This window comes from Hemitrygon akajei, chromosome 30 (genome assembly GCF_048418815.1).
Source record: "Hemitrygon akajei chromosome 30, sHemAka1.3, whole genome shotgun sequence".
NCBI lineage: Eukaryota > Metazoa > Chordata > Chondrichthyes > Myliobatiformes > Dasyatidae > Hemitrygon > Hemitrygon akajei.
In genome coordinates this window covers 43,165,146-43,179,457 of record NC_133153.1, presented here as the reverse complement: position 1 = coordinate 43,179,457, position 14,312 = coordinate 43,165,146, and the positions used below count along the sequence as shown (strand labels likewise).

Below are 14,312 nucleotides of genomic sequence, written 5' to 3'. Positions count from 1 at the left end.
GACACTATTACAGCTCGGGGTGTTAGAGTACACGCGTGGGTTTTCTCCACATCCTCTTGTTTCTTTATACAGTCTGGGTAAGTTAATTGGTCATCGTAAATTGTCCCAGGTTTGGGTTAAATCGGGGTTGTCGGGATTTTGGGCAATGCAGCTTCAAGGGCTGGAAGGGACGCTGTGTCTGTAAATGAAAATCAAGAACCTATCAACCTCTGCACTAAGCATATCCAATAATGTGTGACATAAATCACATTACTCTCATCTCTAATGCTTTCATAATGCAGGATCCCATTGAACCTGAAGTCGGCGGTCTATTGCAATGCTATAGCCTCAGGCGGAGAGAAGGAGTGGGACTTTGCCTGGAATAAGTTCAAGAATGCCACAATAGCCACAGAGTCTGAAAAATTACGAGTAGCTCTGGCCTGCACCAAACAACCATGGCTGCTGAACCGGTGAGGATCGGGGGTGGGGGGCAGCCCGGGCAATGCCGCTCGCAGGCAGAGTTCTGAGTCCTGCTGGGAAACAGCCCCCACACCCCCCAGAATTATTCCAGGACTCTCCTTATTACAGCTGGACTGGACGTAACATGCACAAAATGCTGGAGGAACTCTGCAGATCAAGCAACATCTAGAGAGAGGAATAAACAGTTAACATTTTGAGCTGAGACCCTTCATCAGGGCTGGAAAGGAAGGGGGAAGAAGCAGAATAAGATGGTGGGGGAGAGGGAGGAATACAGGTTGGCAGGTAATAGGTGAGGGGGAAGGTAGGTGTGTGTGGAGGGAAGGGATGAATTAAGAAGCTCGGCAGTGATAGACGGAAGAGGCAAAGGGCTGAAGAGAAAAGAATCTGATAGGAGAGGACAGTGAACCATGCTTCAAGTTCAAGTTTAACCATACACATGTAAAGAGCTAAACAACAGTTTCTCTCTGCAGAGGTGGAGGGAGTCATAGCACCAGAGGGAGGTGACGGGCAGGAGGGGAGAAGAAAAGAGGTGAGAGGGGAGCCAGAATGGGGAATGGAAAATGGGGGAGAGAGAGAAGTTAAATTACATGTTAATAGATTGGAGGCTACCCAGATGGAATATAAGGTGTTGCTCCTTCAACCTGAGTTTGGTCTCATTGTGGCAGTAGAGGAGGCCATGGACTGACATATCGGAATGGGAATGGGAGCTCCTGCCTTTACTTGTATTTCATCTTCCTTCCCTTTGCTTTGATCCAGGTACCTGCAGTATTCTCTGGATCCAAACAAGATCCGGAAGCAAGATGCCACCTCCACCCTCTCTGCCATTGCCCGAAATGTAGTTGGTCAGTCTTTGACATGGGACTTCATCAGAGCAAACTGGAAAACCATTTTCCAGCAGTGAGTATCTTGGTGTCCCGAACGATCCGTGGCCAGAGGTTTGGAGTTGTACCTCCAGGAGGGTGGGGGCTACATGACTGCATTCTGCGAGGAGCAGTGTGTTAACAGCTAACCTTCCTTCCTTCAGGTATGGCGGTGGTTCCTTCTCATTCTCGCGACTAATATCCAGCGTCACGGAGCGATTTTCCACAGAGTTTGAGCTCAAGCAGGTTAGTGCTTCTAGAATTTTATTGATATTATAATAATTATTTTTTTCTCTCTATTTGTATTTGCACAGTTTGTTGTCTTTTGAGCAATGGCGGTTCCCCCTGATGGTGCAATCTTTCATTGATTCTGTTTTGGTTATTGCATTTACTGAGTATGCCTGCAAGACGATGGATCTCAGGGTCGTATATGTTGATATAAACAGTATGTTCTTTGATAATAAATTTACTTTGAACTTTCTGTTTTTAGTTTTGCATTTCTAGCACCTCGACATTTTGTTTTGTATCTGTATATCTGCAGGAAGAAATCTTCACTCCTTTAGTGAAACCGTCAGACAATGACTTCCTGTCAACAATGCACCCGATTCCTGACCTCGGTATCCACCTGTTGGTGGTGTTACGTTCCCCAGTAACCGGGTGACTTACCAGCAAAGATAGATAGGTCCGCTGAAGCCTGGTGCTACTATTTTCAAACGTTTTTATTTATAAAGGGGCACAAACGTATGGTTAATACAAAACATTCAGATTATATACGTCGTCACAACTCAATCTAAAGCACAGGTATAGTAATAATCAATCAGAAATAAGCTCTATCGTTGTCTAGGGGTAATGTATATATTGTTCGCTGTATATCTGAAAGTCACTTGCGGCCACTGCAGTTCCACCAGCTGCCGTCTGTTGTGGTGTCGCGTTGGTGCACTTTTGTTAGAAAGAGAGAGAGAGATTGAATGAAACAGTTACCCGACAGGTTTTCCAACCTGTAGGAGTTCGGTTCGTCGGAAGTCTCGTTGGAGAATGGACTCTCATCTGTGGCCTCCCCTGTAGCTAAACCGTTCTTCCGTGGTGAGGTCGCCAATCCCAGGCAAGGAAAAGACGCACACGAACCCCACCACTGGCTGTCGCTATCAAAACGCTGTTGCAGGATTTCTAGCGTGTCTTCCGGTGCGTCTCCTTGGTGCGTCTGAGGTTCCGCCTCGGCAGCCCACCTTTTATCTGGACTGGCAGGGTTGTCGATGTCCATCAGGGTTGGGGGGGCGAGGCAATCTTTCCCCCATCACCCATCTCACCTTGCCCTGAGGGTCTGCATGTAGGCCAATTCCTTATTCCACAAAGGTGTCTCCCAAGACAATGGCTATGTCCAAGGCTTTTGTCTTGTTGAGCGACCAGCCCACATTCCAAACTGTAAGGCTGCTCTCTCTCTCTCTGTCTCTTGCGATTCTCACAAAGGAGGGGGCTGAGGTCATAACAGTGGCCAGAGATTGGTGTACAAGGACACCCAGGTCCATTTATACATCACCATCTCCCAGACTCTCGGCCCTGTGAAAAAAATACTCACTGACCTATCTCAGGGAGAGGAGATATCCTCCCGTTCCTGTAACAGATCCCTCTCAGTGAGAGGAGATATCCTCGTGTTCCTGTAACAGACGCCTCTCAGACAGAGGAGATATCCTCCTATTCCTGTACCAGACCCCTCTCAGTGAGAGGAGATATCCTCCCATTCCTGTACCGACCTCTCTCAGTGAGAGGAGATATCCTCCCAATCCTGTAACAGACCCCTCTCAGCGAGAGGAGATATCCTCCCATTCCTGTACCAACCTCTCTCAGTGAGAGGAGATATCCTCCCAATCCTGTAACAGACCCCTCTCAGCGAGAGGAGATATCCTCCTATTCCTGTACCAGACCCCTCTCAGTGAGAGGAGATATCCTGCCATTCCTGTACCGACCTCTCTCAGGGAGAGGAGATATCCTCCCGTTCCTGTAACAGATCCCTCTCAGTGAGAGGAGATATCCTCGTGTTCCTGTAACAGACGCCTCTCAGACAGAGGAGATATCCTCCTATTCCTGTACCAGACCCCTCTCAGTGAGAGGAGATATCCTCCCATTCCTGTACCGACCTCTCTCAGTGAGAGGAGATATCCTCCCAATCCTGTTACAGACCCCTCTCAGCGAGAGGAGATATCCTCCCATTCCTGTACCGACCTCTCTGTGAGAGGAGATATCCTCCCAATCCTGTAACAGACCCCTCTCAGCGAGAGGAGATATCCTCCCATTCCTGTACCGACCTCTCTCAGGCAGAGGAGATATCCTCCTATTCCTGTACCAGACCCCTCTCAGTGAGAGGAGATATCCTCCCATTCCTGTACCGACCTCTCTCAGTGAGAGGAGATATCCTCCCAATCCTGTAACAGACCCCTCTCAGCGAGAGGAGATATCCTCCCATTCCTGTACCGACCTCTCTCAGTGAGAGGAGATATCCTCCCAATCCTGTAACAGACCCCTCTCAGCGAGAGGAGATATCCTCCCATTCCTGTACCGACCCCTCTCAGTGAGAGGAGATATCCTCCAGTTCCTGTAACAGACCCCTCTCAGTGAGAGGAGATATCCTCGTGTTCCTGTAACAGACCCCTCTCAGTGAGAGGAGATATCCTCGTGTTCCTGTACCGACCTCTCTCAGTGAGAGGAGATATCCTCCAGTTCCTGTAACAGACCCCTCTCAGTGAGAGGAGATATCCTCGTGATCCTGTAACAGACCCCTCTCAGTGAGAGGAGATATCCTCCCGTTCCTGTAACAGACCCCTCTCAGTGAGAGGAGATATCCTCGTGTTCCTGTAACAGACCCCTCTCAGTGAGAGGAGATATCCTCCCGTTCCTGTAACAGACCTCTCTCAGTGAGGGGAGATATCCTCGTGTTCCTGTAACAGACCCCTCTCAGTGAGAGGAGATATCCTCCCATTCCTGTACCGACCTCTCTCAGGGAGAGGAGATATCCTCCCGTTCCTGTAACAGATCCCTCTCAGTGAGAGGAGATATCCTCGTGTTCCTGTAACAGACGCCTCTCAGACAGAGGAGATATCCTCCTATTCCTGTACCAGACCCCTCTCAGTGAGAGGAGATATCCTCCCATTCCTGTACCGACCTCTCTCAGTGAGAGGAGATATCCTCCCAATCCTGTAACAGACCCCTCTCAGCGAGAGGAGATATCCTCCCATTCCTGTACCGACCTCTCTCAGACAGAGGAGATATCCTCCTATTCCTGTACCAGACCCCTCTCAGTGAGAGGAGATATCCTCCCATTCCTGTACCGACCTCTCTCAGTGAGAGGAGATATCCTCCCAATCCTGTAACAGACCCCTCTCAGTGAGAGGAGATATCCTCCCAATCCTGTAACAGACCCCTCTCAGCGAGAGGAGATATCCTCCCATTCCTGTACCGACCCCTCTCAGTGAGAGGAGATATCCTCCCGTTCCTGTAACAGACCCCTCTCAGTGAGAGGAGATATCCTCGTGTTCCTGTAACAGACCCCTCTCAGTGAGAGGAGATATCCTCGTGTTCCTGTACCGACCTCTCTCAGTGAGAGGAGATATCCTCCAGTTCCTGTAACAGACCCCTCTCAGTGAGAGGAGATATCCTCGTGTTCCTGTACCGACCTCTCTCAGTGAGAGGAGATATCCTCCAGTTCCTGTAACAGACCCCTCTCAGTGAGAGGAGATATCCTCGTGTTCCTGTAACAGACCCCTCTCAGTGAGAGGAGATATCCTCCCGTTCCTGTAACAGACCCCTCTCAGTGAGAGGAGATATCCTCGTGTTCCTGTAACAGACCCCTCTCAGTGAGAGGAGATATCCTCGTGTTCCTGTACCGAGCTCTCTCAGTGAGAGGAGATATCCTCCCGTTCCTGTAACAGACCTCTCTCAGTGAGGGGAGATATCCTCGTGTTCCTGTACCGACCTCTCTCAGTGAGAGGAGATATCCTCCAGTTCCTGTAACAGACCCCTCTCAGTGAGAGGAGATATCCTCGTGTTCCTGTACCGACCTCTCTCAGTGAGAGGAGATATCCTCCAGTTCCTGTAATAGACCCCTCTCAGTGAGAGGAGATATCCTCGTGTTCCTGTAACAGACCCCTCTCAGTGAGAGGAGATATCCTCCCGTTCCTGTAACAGACCCCTCTCAGTGAGAGGAGATATCCTCGTGTTCCTGTAACAGACCCCTCTCAGTGAGAGGAGATATCCTCCCGTTCCTGTAACAGACCCCTCTCAGTGAGAGGAGATATCCTCGTGTTCCTGTAACAGACCCCTCTCAGTGAGAGGAGATATCCTCGTGTTCCTGTACCGACCTCTCTCAGTGAGAGGAGATATCCTCCCGTTCCTGTAACAGACCTCTCTCAGTGAGGGGAGATATCCTCGTGTTCCTGTAACAGACCCCTCTCAGTGAGAGGAGATATCCTCGTGTTCCTGTAACAGACCCCTCTCAGTGAGATGAGATATCCTCGTGTTCCTGTACCAGACCCCTCTCAGTGAGAGGAGATATCCTCCCAATCCTGTACTGGACACCTCTCAGTGAGAGGAGATATCCTCGTGTTCCTGTAACATACCCCTCTCAGTGAGAGGAGATATCCTCGTGTTCCTGTACCAGATCCCTCTCAGTGAGAGGAGATATCCTCATGTTCCTGTAACAGACCCCTCTCAGTGAGAGGAGATATCCTCCCATTCCTATACCAGATCTCTCTCAGTAAGAGGAGATATCCTCCCATTCCTGTAACAGACCTCTCTCAGTGAGGGGAGATATCCTCATGTTCCTGTAACAGACCCCTCTCAGTGAGAGGAGATATCCTCGTGTTCCTGTACCAGATCCCTCTCAGTGAGAGGAGATATCCTCGTGTTCCTGTACCAGACACCTCTCAGTGAGAGGAGATATCCTCGTGTTCCTGTACCAGACACCTCTCAGTGAGAGGAGATATCCTCCCGTTCCTGTACCATAGTTTTAACCTTTACGGAATCCTGCATGAGGACTCCCCATTCCCCTTGCACCTCAGATTTTAGAATTTTCTCCCGTTTACTAAATAGTCAATGCTGGTCTTTCTTCTACCAAAGTGCATGACCATACACTTGCTGACACTGATTTGAGGCATTGCTGACCCTGGCCACATACCATCAGGATGTCTCCATCACATCCACAGAATCTCATGACTACTCCTCTGACTCCGGAATCTTCTATCACTGCTGGAGATTAATGGAAATGAAGCTTTCCTCAGGGAAGTGAGGCTTCTCCTACCAGATTCTTTCTTCTCCAGCCCTTTATCTTTCCCACCTACCTGGCTTCACCTATCACCCTCTAGCTATCCTCCTTCCCCTCCCCCACCTTTTTTATTCTGGCGTTTTCCCGCTTGCTTTCCAGCCCCAAAGAAGGGTTTTGGCTCGAAATGTTGACTGATGATTTTTTTCCATAGATGCTGCCTGACCTGCTGAGTTCCTCCAGCATTTTGTGCGCGTTGCTGAGGCTGTTGGTATCAGGAATGAACATTGTTGGTTTTCTTCACAGCTTGAACAGTTCAAGAAGGATAATGAGCACATCGGATTTGGTTCTGGAACGCGTGCCATTGAGCAAGCTCTGGAGAAGACAAAGGCCAACATCGAGTGGGTGAAAGCAAACAAGGATTCTGTCAGTCAGTGGTTTTTCAGCGCCTTAATCCATCGGTAAATGTAAATAGAAAATCTCTTTGGTGTCTGGAGCTGAAGTTGACCAGCATCAGAAAGTTCACCAGATCTGCTCTGCAGAGGAGGATGTTCTGCATTTAAAATGACAGGAAACTCAGGTGTTGGGTAATTTCGAGATGTGTTTGGGTGATGATGCACGAAATAGTGAACTCAAACCAGATCAACCATTGAAGGGATTTGACATATCACTTAAATAACAGTGCCAAGACTTTGGTTAATGCAGCCTTTTGGAATTAATTCTTGGTGAACCAACTATGCCTTAATGATTACTGCAAATGATTATTTTTATGTCCCTGTGTTGAGCTTGATTCCATTTGTCACATGTTGTATTATCTTCAGGGAGGTGCAAAGACTGTGCTTTCAGTAATATTTCTATATAGTTTCTGAATAAGTTAAATTGTTTACTCAATTAATACCACATGATTAATGAATGAGAGAAGACCTCAGGTAATTCCTGTTAGCAGGAGTATTCTGTGGGGAAAATGGTGCAGAGCCTCTTGACTGTGAAATAATCTAGTCTCCTGTGGTATCCACCACAGCACAGTGTGAAAATACATCTTCCCAAGGAGCGTACTCAGGAAACATTCGGGTCAGTCATTCCCGAAAATCTGCAACATAAGGTTCGATGTTCTCCGTGTGACTGTCTGATGGAACAGTAACACTCTCAGTACCAGCCTGTGGGTGTGTCCAACAGGACGGGCACTCGGAGAGGAAACGAAGCCATTGCAGATCTCTGCAGCAACACGGAGCAGCTGTGGAAACCTCACACAAAGAACAGAACTTCCGTCTGCAGCAATGTCACCTCTTTGTTGTACCTTTTCTCAATAAAAATCTGCTATTCAAAATCACTATACATGGTTTTGTGAATGTTATTTATTCCCACTGCCTGGTGAAAGCAACTTGGCCCAATTGTCAGTGTAAATCTCCACACCTCCCTTAATTCTGTCAGCTACTTTGGGACACACAGCTCCTGTTTCAGACTCCCCCTTCCCTCCCTCCCACTCTCAGCCACACAGCTCCTGTTTCAGACTCCCCCTTCCCTCCCTCCCACTCTCAGCCACACAGCTCCTGTTTCAGACTCCCCCTTCCCTCCCTCCCACTCTCAGCCACACAGCTCCTGTTTCACTCTTCCCTCCCTCCCTCCCACTCTCAGCCACACAGCTCCTGTTTCAGACTCCCCCTTCCCTCCCTCCCACTCTCAGCCACACAGCTCCTGTTTCACTCTTCCCTCCCTCCCTCCCACTCTCAGCCACACAGCTCCTGTTTCAGACTCCCCCTTCCCTCCCTCCCACTCTCAGCCACACAGCTCCTGTTTCACTCTTCCCTCCCTCCCTCCCACTCTCAGCCACACAGCTCCTGTTTCAGACTCCCCCTTCCCTCCCTCCCACTCTCAGCCACACAGCTCCTGTTTCACTCTTCCCTCCCTCCCTCCCACTCTCAGCCACACAGCTCCTGTTTCAGACTCCCCCTTCCCTCCCTCCCACTCTCAGCCACACAGCTCCTGTTTCAGACTCCCCCTTCCCTCCCTCCCACTCTCAGCCACACAGCTCCTGTTTCACTCTTCCCTCCCTCCCTCCCACTCTCAGCCACACAGCTCCTGTTTCACTCTTCCCTCCCTCCCTCCCACTCTCAGCCACACAGCTCCTGTTTCAGACTCCCCCTTCCCTCCCTCCCACTCTCAGCCACACAGCTCCTGTTTCACTCTTCCCTCCCTCCCTCCCACTCTCAGCCACACAGCTCCTGTTTCACTCTTCCCTCCCTCCCTCCCACTCTCAGCCACACAGCTCCTGTTTCAGACTCCCCCTTCCCTCCCTCCCACTCTCAGCCACACAGCTCCTGTTTCACTCTTCCCTCCCTCCCACTCTCAGCCACACAGCTCCTGTTTCACTCTTCCCTCCCTCCCACTCTCAGCCACCCAGCTCCTGTTTCACTCTTCCCTCCCTCCCACTTGCACCTTCCCCAGACACATTCTCCTCTTTTCACTTCTTTCCATCTCAGCACAAATGTCCCCCTTGATCTTCCCTTCACCCCTTCCATCGCTGATGAAAGTTAATTCAAGTGACATGTTAATTCTCCACTGCCCGACCAGACGAGTATTTCTGATATTTTCTACTTTTATTTAGAGAAGTTTTCTCGAGACGTTTTTTCAGAGGGACTCAGTCACATCTCTTGTTTGCTGTCAGATACAACCGGGGAGCTGGGGAAGCTGTGGGTCCGTAGCTCCCGAGTTGTCGGCATGGCAACAGTGCAGATGCACTTACCACTTCGGTCTTCTTCACTGCTTGAGTGGGGAGTAAGAGCCTGCAACTGGCTTAGGAAACTAAAATTAAACACAGCCCTTGAGGATTACAAGAAGCTGAAAAGGAGCCCAAAAGGGAATTAGGAGTGCCAGGAAGGGACATGAAAAATCTGTAGTTTCAACAGAATCCCAAGACATTCTTTACATACATCAAGACAAGAGGATAACCAGGGAGAGGGTAGGACTGTTCAAGGGTAAGATGGGAACATGTACTTGGAAGGAGAGAATTACTTTGCTATGGTACTTACCAAGGAGAAGGATTTGGAGAATAGGGAGTTTAGCTTTAATATGCTAGGATTGTTTGAGCTAAAGGAGGTGGCGTCAGGTCTCTCAAAGAGCATTAAGGTGAATAAATCCACTGGGTTTGATGGGATATAGCCCAGGTTAATGAGAGCCAAGAGCTCAGATTGCTGTGCTCTTAACAAATATCTTCATATCTTCTCAAGCCACAGGCAAGGTCCTAGAGGACTGGTGAGTAGCTGATCCTGGAAACTATGAGCAGTTGTGTCTCAGATCAGTGGCAGGGAAGCCATTGGAGATGATTGTTAGGGATAGGATTTATGAGCAATTGAGCCGTGTCTTACAAACTTGATCACTTTCAAGGAAGTGATGAAGGTAGAGCTGGGATGTTGTTTACATGAACTGCACTGGTGATAGGACACTCATAGTCAGACAAATAGAGACTAGATTCTGTGGATGTGATAGAGATGATTTGTTGCATCCCGGGTGCCAGGGTCAGGGATGCCTTGGATCAGGTCCACAGCATTCCAAAGGTGGAGGGTGAGCAGCCGGAAGTCTTAGTACATGTTGGCACCAATGACATAGGTAGACAAGGTGAGGAGGTCCTGAAGAGAGATTCTAGGGAGCTAGGTAGAAACAGGACACCTGGGTAGTACCTGTGGATTGTGGCCCATGCCATGCGCCAGTGAGGGTAAGAATAGGATGATTTGGCAGGTGAATACGTGGCTGAGGAACTGATGCAGGGGGCAGAGGTTCAGATTTAAGGATCATTGGGATCCCTTCTGGGGAATGTTTGATCTGTACAAAAGGGACAGGTTTTGAGCACAAGGGGATCCAATATCCTCACGAGCTGATCCTCTAGAGCTGTCAGGGAGGGGCTTAAACTAACTTAGTAGGGGGATGGGAACCAGGATGACTGTACTGAGGATGGGGTAGTTGGTTTACAAACAGAGATAGTATGTAGTGAGACCCCTAGCAAGGACAGTCTGATGATCAGATAAAACTGTAGTCAACGGGATGAGTTGCAATGTAAAAGGGGGACAAAATCAAAAAGGATGATGAATACAGGACCGAAGGTGTTGTACTTGAATGTGAGCTGCATATGCAATAAGGTAGACGAACCTACAGCATAGTTACAGATTGGCATGTATGGCGTGGGCAACACTGAGCTGTGCCTGAAAGAAGATTATAGATGGGAGCTTAACGTCCAAGGATGCATATTGTATTGAGAGGACAGGCAGGCGGAGGGGGTGGGTGGCTGTGTTGGTTGAAAAAATTAAATCGAATCATTAGAAAGAGGTGACATCAGATCGGAAGGTGTAGAATCATGGGCTGAGCCATGAAACTACAAAGGTAAAAACTGTCAGATGGGAGTTATACACAGACATCCAAACAGTAGCAAAGATGTGGTTCACAAATTACAATGGGAGATAGAAAATGCATGTCAAAAGGGCAATGTTACAATCGTTATGGGGGATTTCACTATGCAAGTAGATTGGGAAAATCAGGTTGGTGCTGGATTCCAGAGGGGAAATTTCTAGAGTGCCTGTGATGACTTTTTAGAGCATCTCATGGTTGAGCCCACAAGGGGATCAGCTACTCTAGACTGGGTTTTGTGTAATGAACTGGAATTGATTAGAGAGCTTAAGGTAAAGGAACCCTTGGGGACCAATGATCATAATATGATCGAATTCACCCCGAAATTTGAGGAGAAGCTAAAGTCAGATGTATCAGTGTTATAGTGGAGTAAAGGGAATTACAAAAGGCATGAGAGAGGAGCTGACCAAAATTGATTGGAAGGGAACACCAAGCAGGGATAATGACAGGGTAGCGGTAGCTGGAGTTTCTGGGAGCAATTCAGAAGGCACAGGAAAGATACATCTCAAAGAAGTATTCTAATGGCAGGGTGACACAACCATGGCTGACAAGAGAAGTCAAAGCCAAGATAGAAGTTAAGAGAGGGCATATAATAGAGCAAAAATTAGTGGGAAGTTAGAAGACTGGGAAGCTTTTAGAAACAACAGAGGGCAACTAAAGAAATCATAAAGAAGGAACAGATGGAATACTAAGGTAAGCTAGCCAATAGCATTAAAAAGGAAACCTCAAGTTTCTTCAGATACATAATGTAAAAAAGAGGTGAGGTAAATATCAGACCACTGGAAAATGATGCTGGAAAGGTAGTGATGAGAGACAATGAAATGGCAGATGAACTGAATAAGTATTTTGCATTAGTCTTCACTGTGATAGACACTAGCAGGATGGTGGAAGTTCCAGGTGTCAGGGGTCATGAACTGTGTGAAATTACCATTACCAGAGAGAAGGTTCTTGGGAAACTGAAAGGTCTAAAGGAAGATCCGTCACCTGGACACCTCAGGGTTCTGAAAGAAGAGGCTGAAGACATCGTGGAGGCATTAATAATGATCTTTCAAGAATCATGAGATTCTGGAATGGTTCTGGAGGACTGAAAAATTGCAAATGTCACTCCACTCTTCAAGAAGGGATTGAGGCAGAAGAAAGGAAATTATTGGCCAGGTAGTCTGTTTCTGTGGTTGGGAAGATGCTGGAGTCAATTATTAAGGATGAAATCTTAGGGTACTTGGAGGAACATGATAAAATAGGCTGAATTCAGCATGGTTTCCGCAAGGAAGGATCTTGTCTGACAAATCTGATGGTATTCTTTGAAGAAGTAACAAACAAGATAGACAAAGGAGCATCATCAGTTGATGTTGTGTACTTGGATTTTCACAAGGCCTTTGACAAGGTGTCACACATGACGCTGCTTAACAAGCTACGGGCTCATGGTATTACAGGAAAGATACTAGCATGGATAAAGCCGTGGCCAATAGGTAGGAGGCAAAGAGTGGAAATAAAGGGTGCCTTTTCTGACTGGCTGCCCGTGATTAGTGGTGTTGCACGGGTGTCTGCTTTGGGACCAATTCATTTTAAGTTATATGTCAATGTTTTGTATGATGGAATAGATGGCTTTGTTGTCGAGTTTGCAGGCGATATGAAGATAGGTATGGGGCAGGTAGTTTTGGGGAAGTAGAGAGGTTACAGAAGGACTTGGACAGAAAATAACTGTCAGATGGAATACAGTGTCGGGAAACATATGGTCATGCACCTTGGTAGAAGAAATGAAAGGGTAGACTATTTTCTAAATGGTGAGAAAATTCAAAAACCTGAGGTGTTAAAGGGACTTGGGGCTCCTCGTGCAGGATTCTCTCAAGGTTAATTTGCAGGTTGAGTCAGTGAGGAAGGCAAATGCAATGTTAGCATTCATTTTGAGAGGACTAGAATATAAAAGCAAGGATGTAAAGCTGAGTAAAAACACAAAATGCTGGCAGAACTCAGCAGGCCAGACAGCATCTATGGGAGGAGGTAGTGACGATGTTTCGGGCCAAAACCCTTCATCAGGAGTTATTTAGAACGGAGATGAGAAAGAAATTCTTTCGCCAGAGCATGGAAAATCTGTGGAATTTGTTGCAACAGACAGCTATGGAGGCCAAATTACTGGGTATATTTAAGGCAGAGGTTGATAGACATGAATGGATTTAGGGAGAAGGCAAGAGATTGGGGCTGAGAGGGAAAATGGATCAGCCATGATGAAATGGCAGGGAAGACTCGATGGGCCAAATGGCCTAATTCTGCTCCTATATTTTACGGTCTTATTTGACAAGGACCCCACGGGAGGCTCAGCCAGAAGATTGAGATGCATGGGATCTACAATAATTTGTTTGTTTAGATTTCAAATTGTGTCATAGAAGACAGAGGGTTCTGGCCTGACACAGAACTCCATCCCCAGTACTCACTGATAATGAGCTGACCCTGGGGAATTCATCTTCTCTGGTCTGCCAGTCCAACATCCCAGCCCAGCCGCGTGCCTTCACCATTTGATGCTTTGGGTTCAAGAGTTATGTTACTTTTATAAAACTCTAGTTAGGCTACATGTGGTGTTTCACATTCAGTCCTGGTCACTGCATTACAGGAGAGAGGCGGAGGTTTTAAGAGTTTTACTAGGGTGCTGCTGGTTTGGAGCTTGGACAAACTTGGGTTGTTTTCTCTTGATGGAGGCTGAACGGGTCAACATAAAAGTTCTTAAAACTTACAGCATAAATAAGTAATCAAGAGATGGTGTTCGTGGGTTCACGGACCATTGAGAAATCTCAACAGGTCAGGCAGTGTCGTGGTTACTTGAAATGACCAGGAGACGCAGACCATTCCTCGAGAAGTTTAAACCTTTATTTGCAAACAAAGGCTGAGGCAATCAATGAACTTGTCACCGAAAGCCCACCGAGCTCCGGTGTACAGCATTCTTTATAGTAATTTCTTATCTCAGTTACATTTTCGGTTTTATCAGCGTACCCAATCAATTTTTAATTGCATATCATCTATTCATTAACTAATCAAACGCTCTTGCCTAGCTCTCGGTGCGCCACTAGTATTTCTTTCCAGTTCACATCTTGGACCTCATTCCTGGCCACGGTTGTTTCTCAGTCAGCCTCCCTTAACCTCCCTCACATTACAGTTCCTGTTCATACCATTCTGTCTGCCACCGTTATCTCTTCATAAGCCATTCTATCGTATAATATATGGGGTACATTTCAGCTAATTAGTGCTGCTAAGGATAAACAGATGTTCTTTAACTGCCATAGTATGTAGCTAAGAGAATACAAGGTATCTAGTAAAATAATACATAGTAAAATAATACATAGTAATATTCA

The 14,312-nt window shown here is 47.4% G+C and overlaps 1 protein-coding gene across 2 annotated transcripts in view; it reads left to right on the top strand.

Annotated features, from left to right (window-relative positions):
- The window catches only part of LOC140718698 (aminopeptidase Ey-like), a 60,448-nt gene extending 52,548 nt beyond the window's left edge, over window positions 1–7,900 (top strand). For both annotated transcript variants that reach the window (XM_073032753.1, XM_073032754.1), the window contains exons 17-20: window positions 282–449; window positions 1,216–1,356; window positions 1,484–1,565; window positions 6,877–7,900. In XM_073032753.1, the coding sequence (XP_072888854.1) occupies window positions 282–449; window positions 1,216–1,356; window positions 1,484–1,565; window positions 6,877–7,035 (550 nt within the window). In that variant the 3' untranslated portion in view covers window positions 7,036–7,900. The remainder of the gene's footprint in view (window positions 1–281; window positions 450–1,215; window positions 1,357–1,483; window positions 1,566–6,876) is intronic.
- Window positions 7,901–14,312: the final 6,412 nt, after the last annotated feature.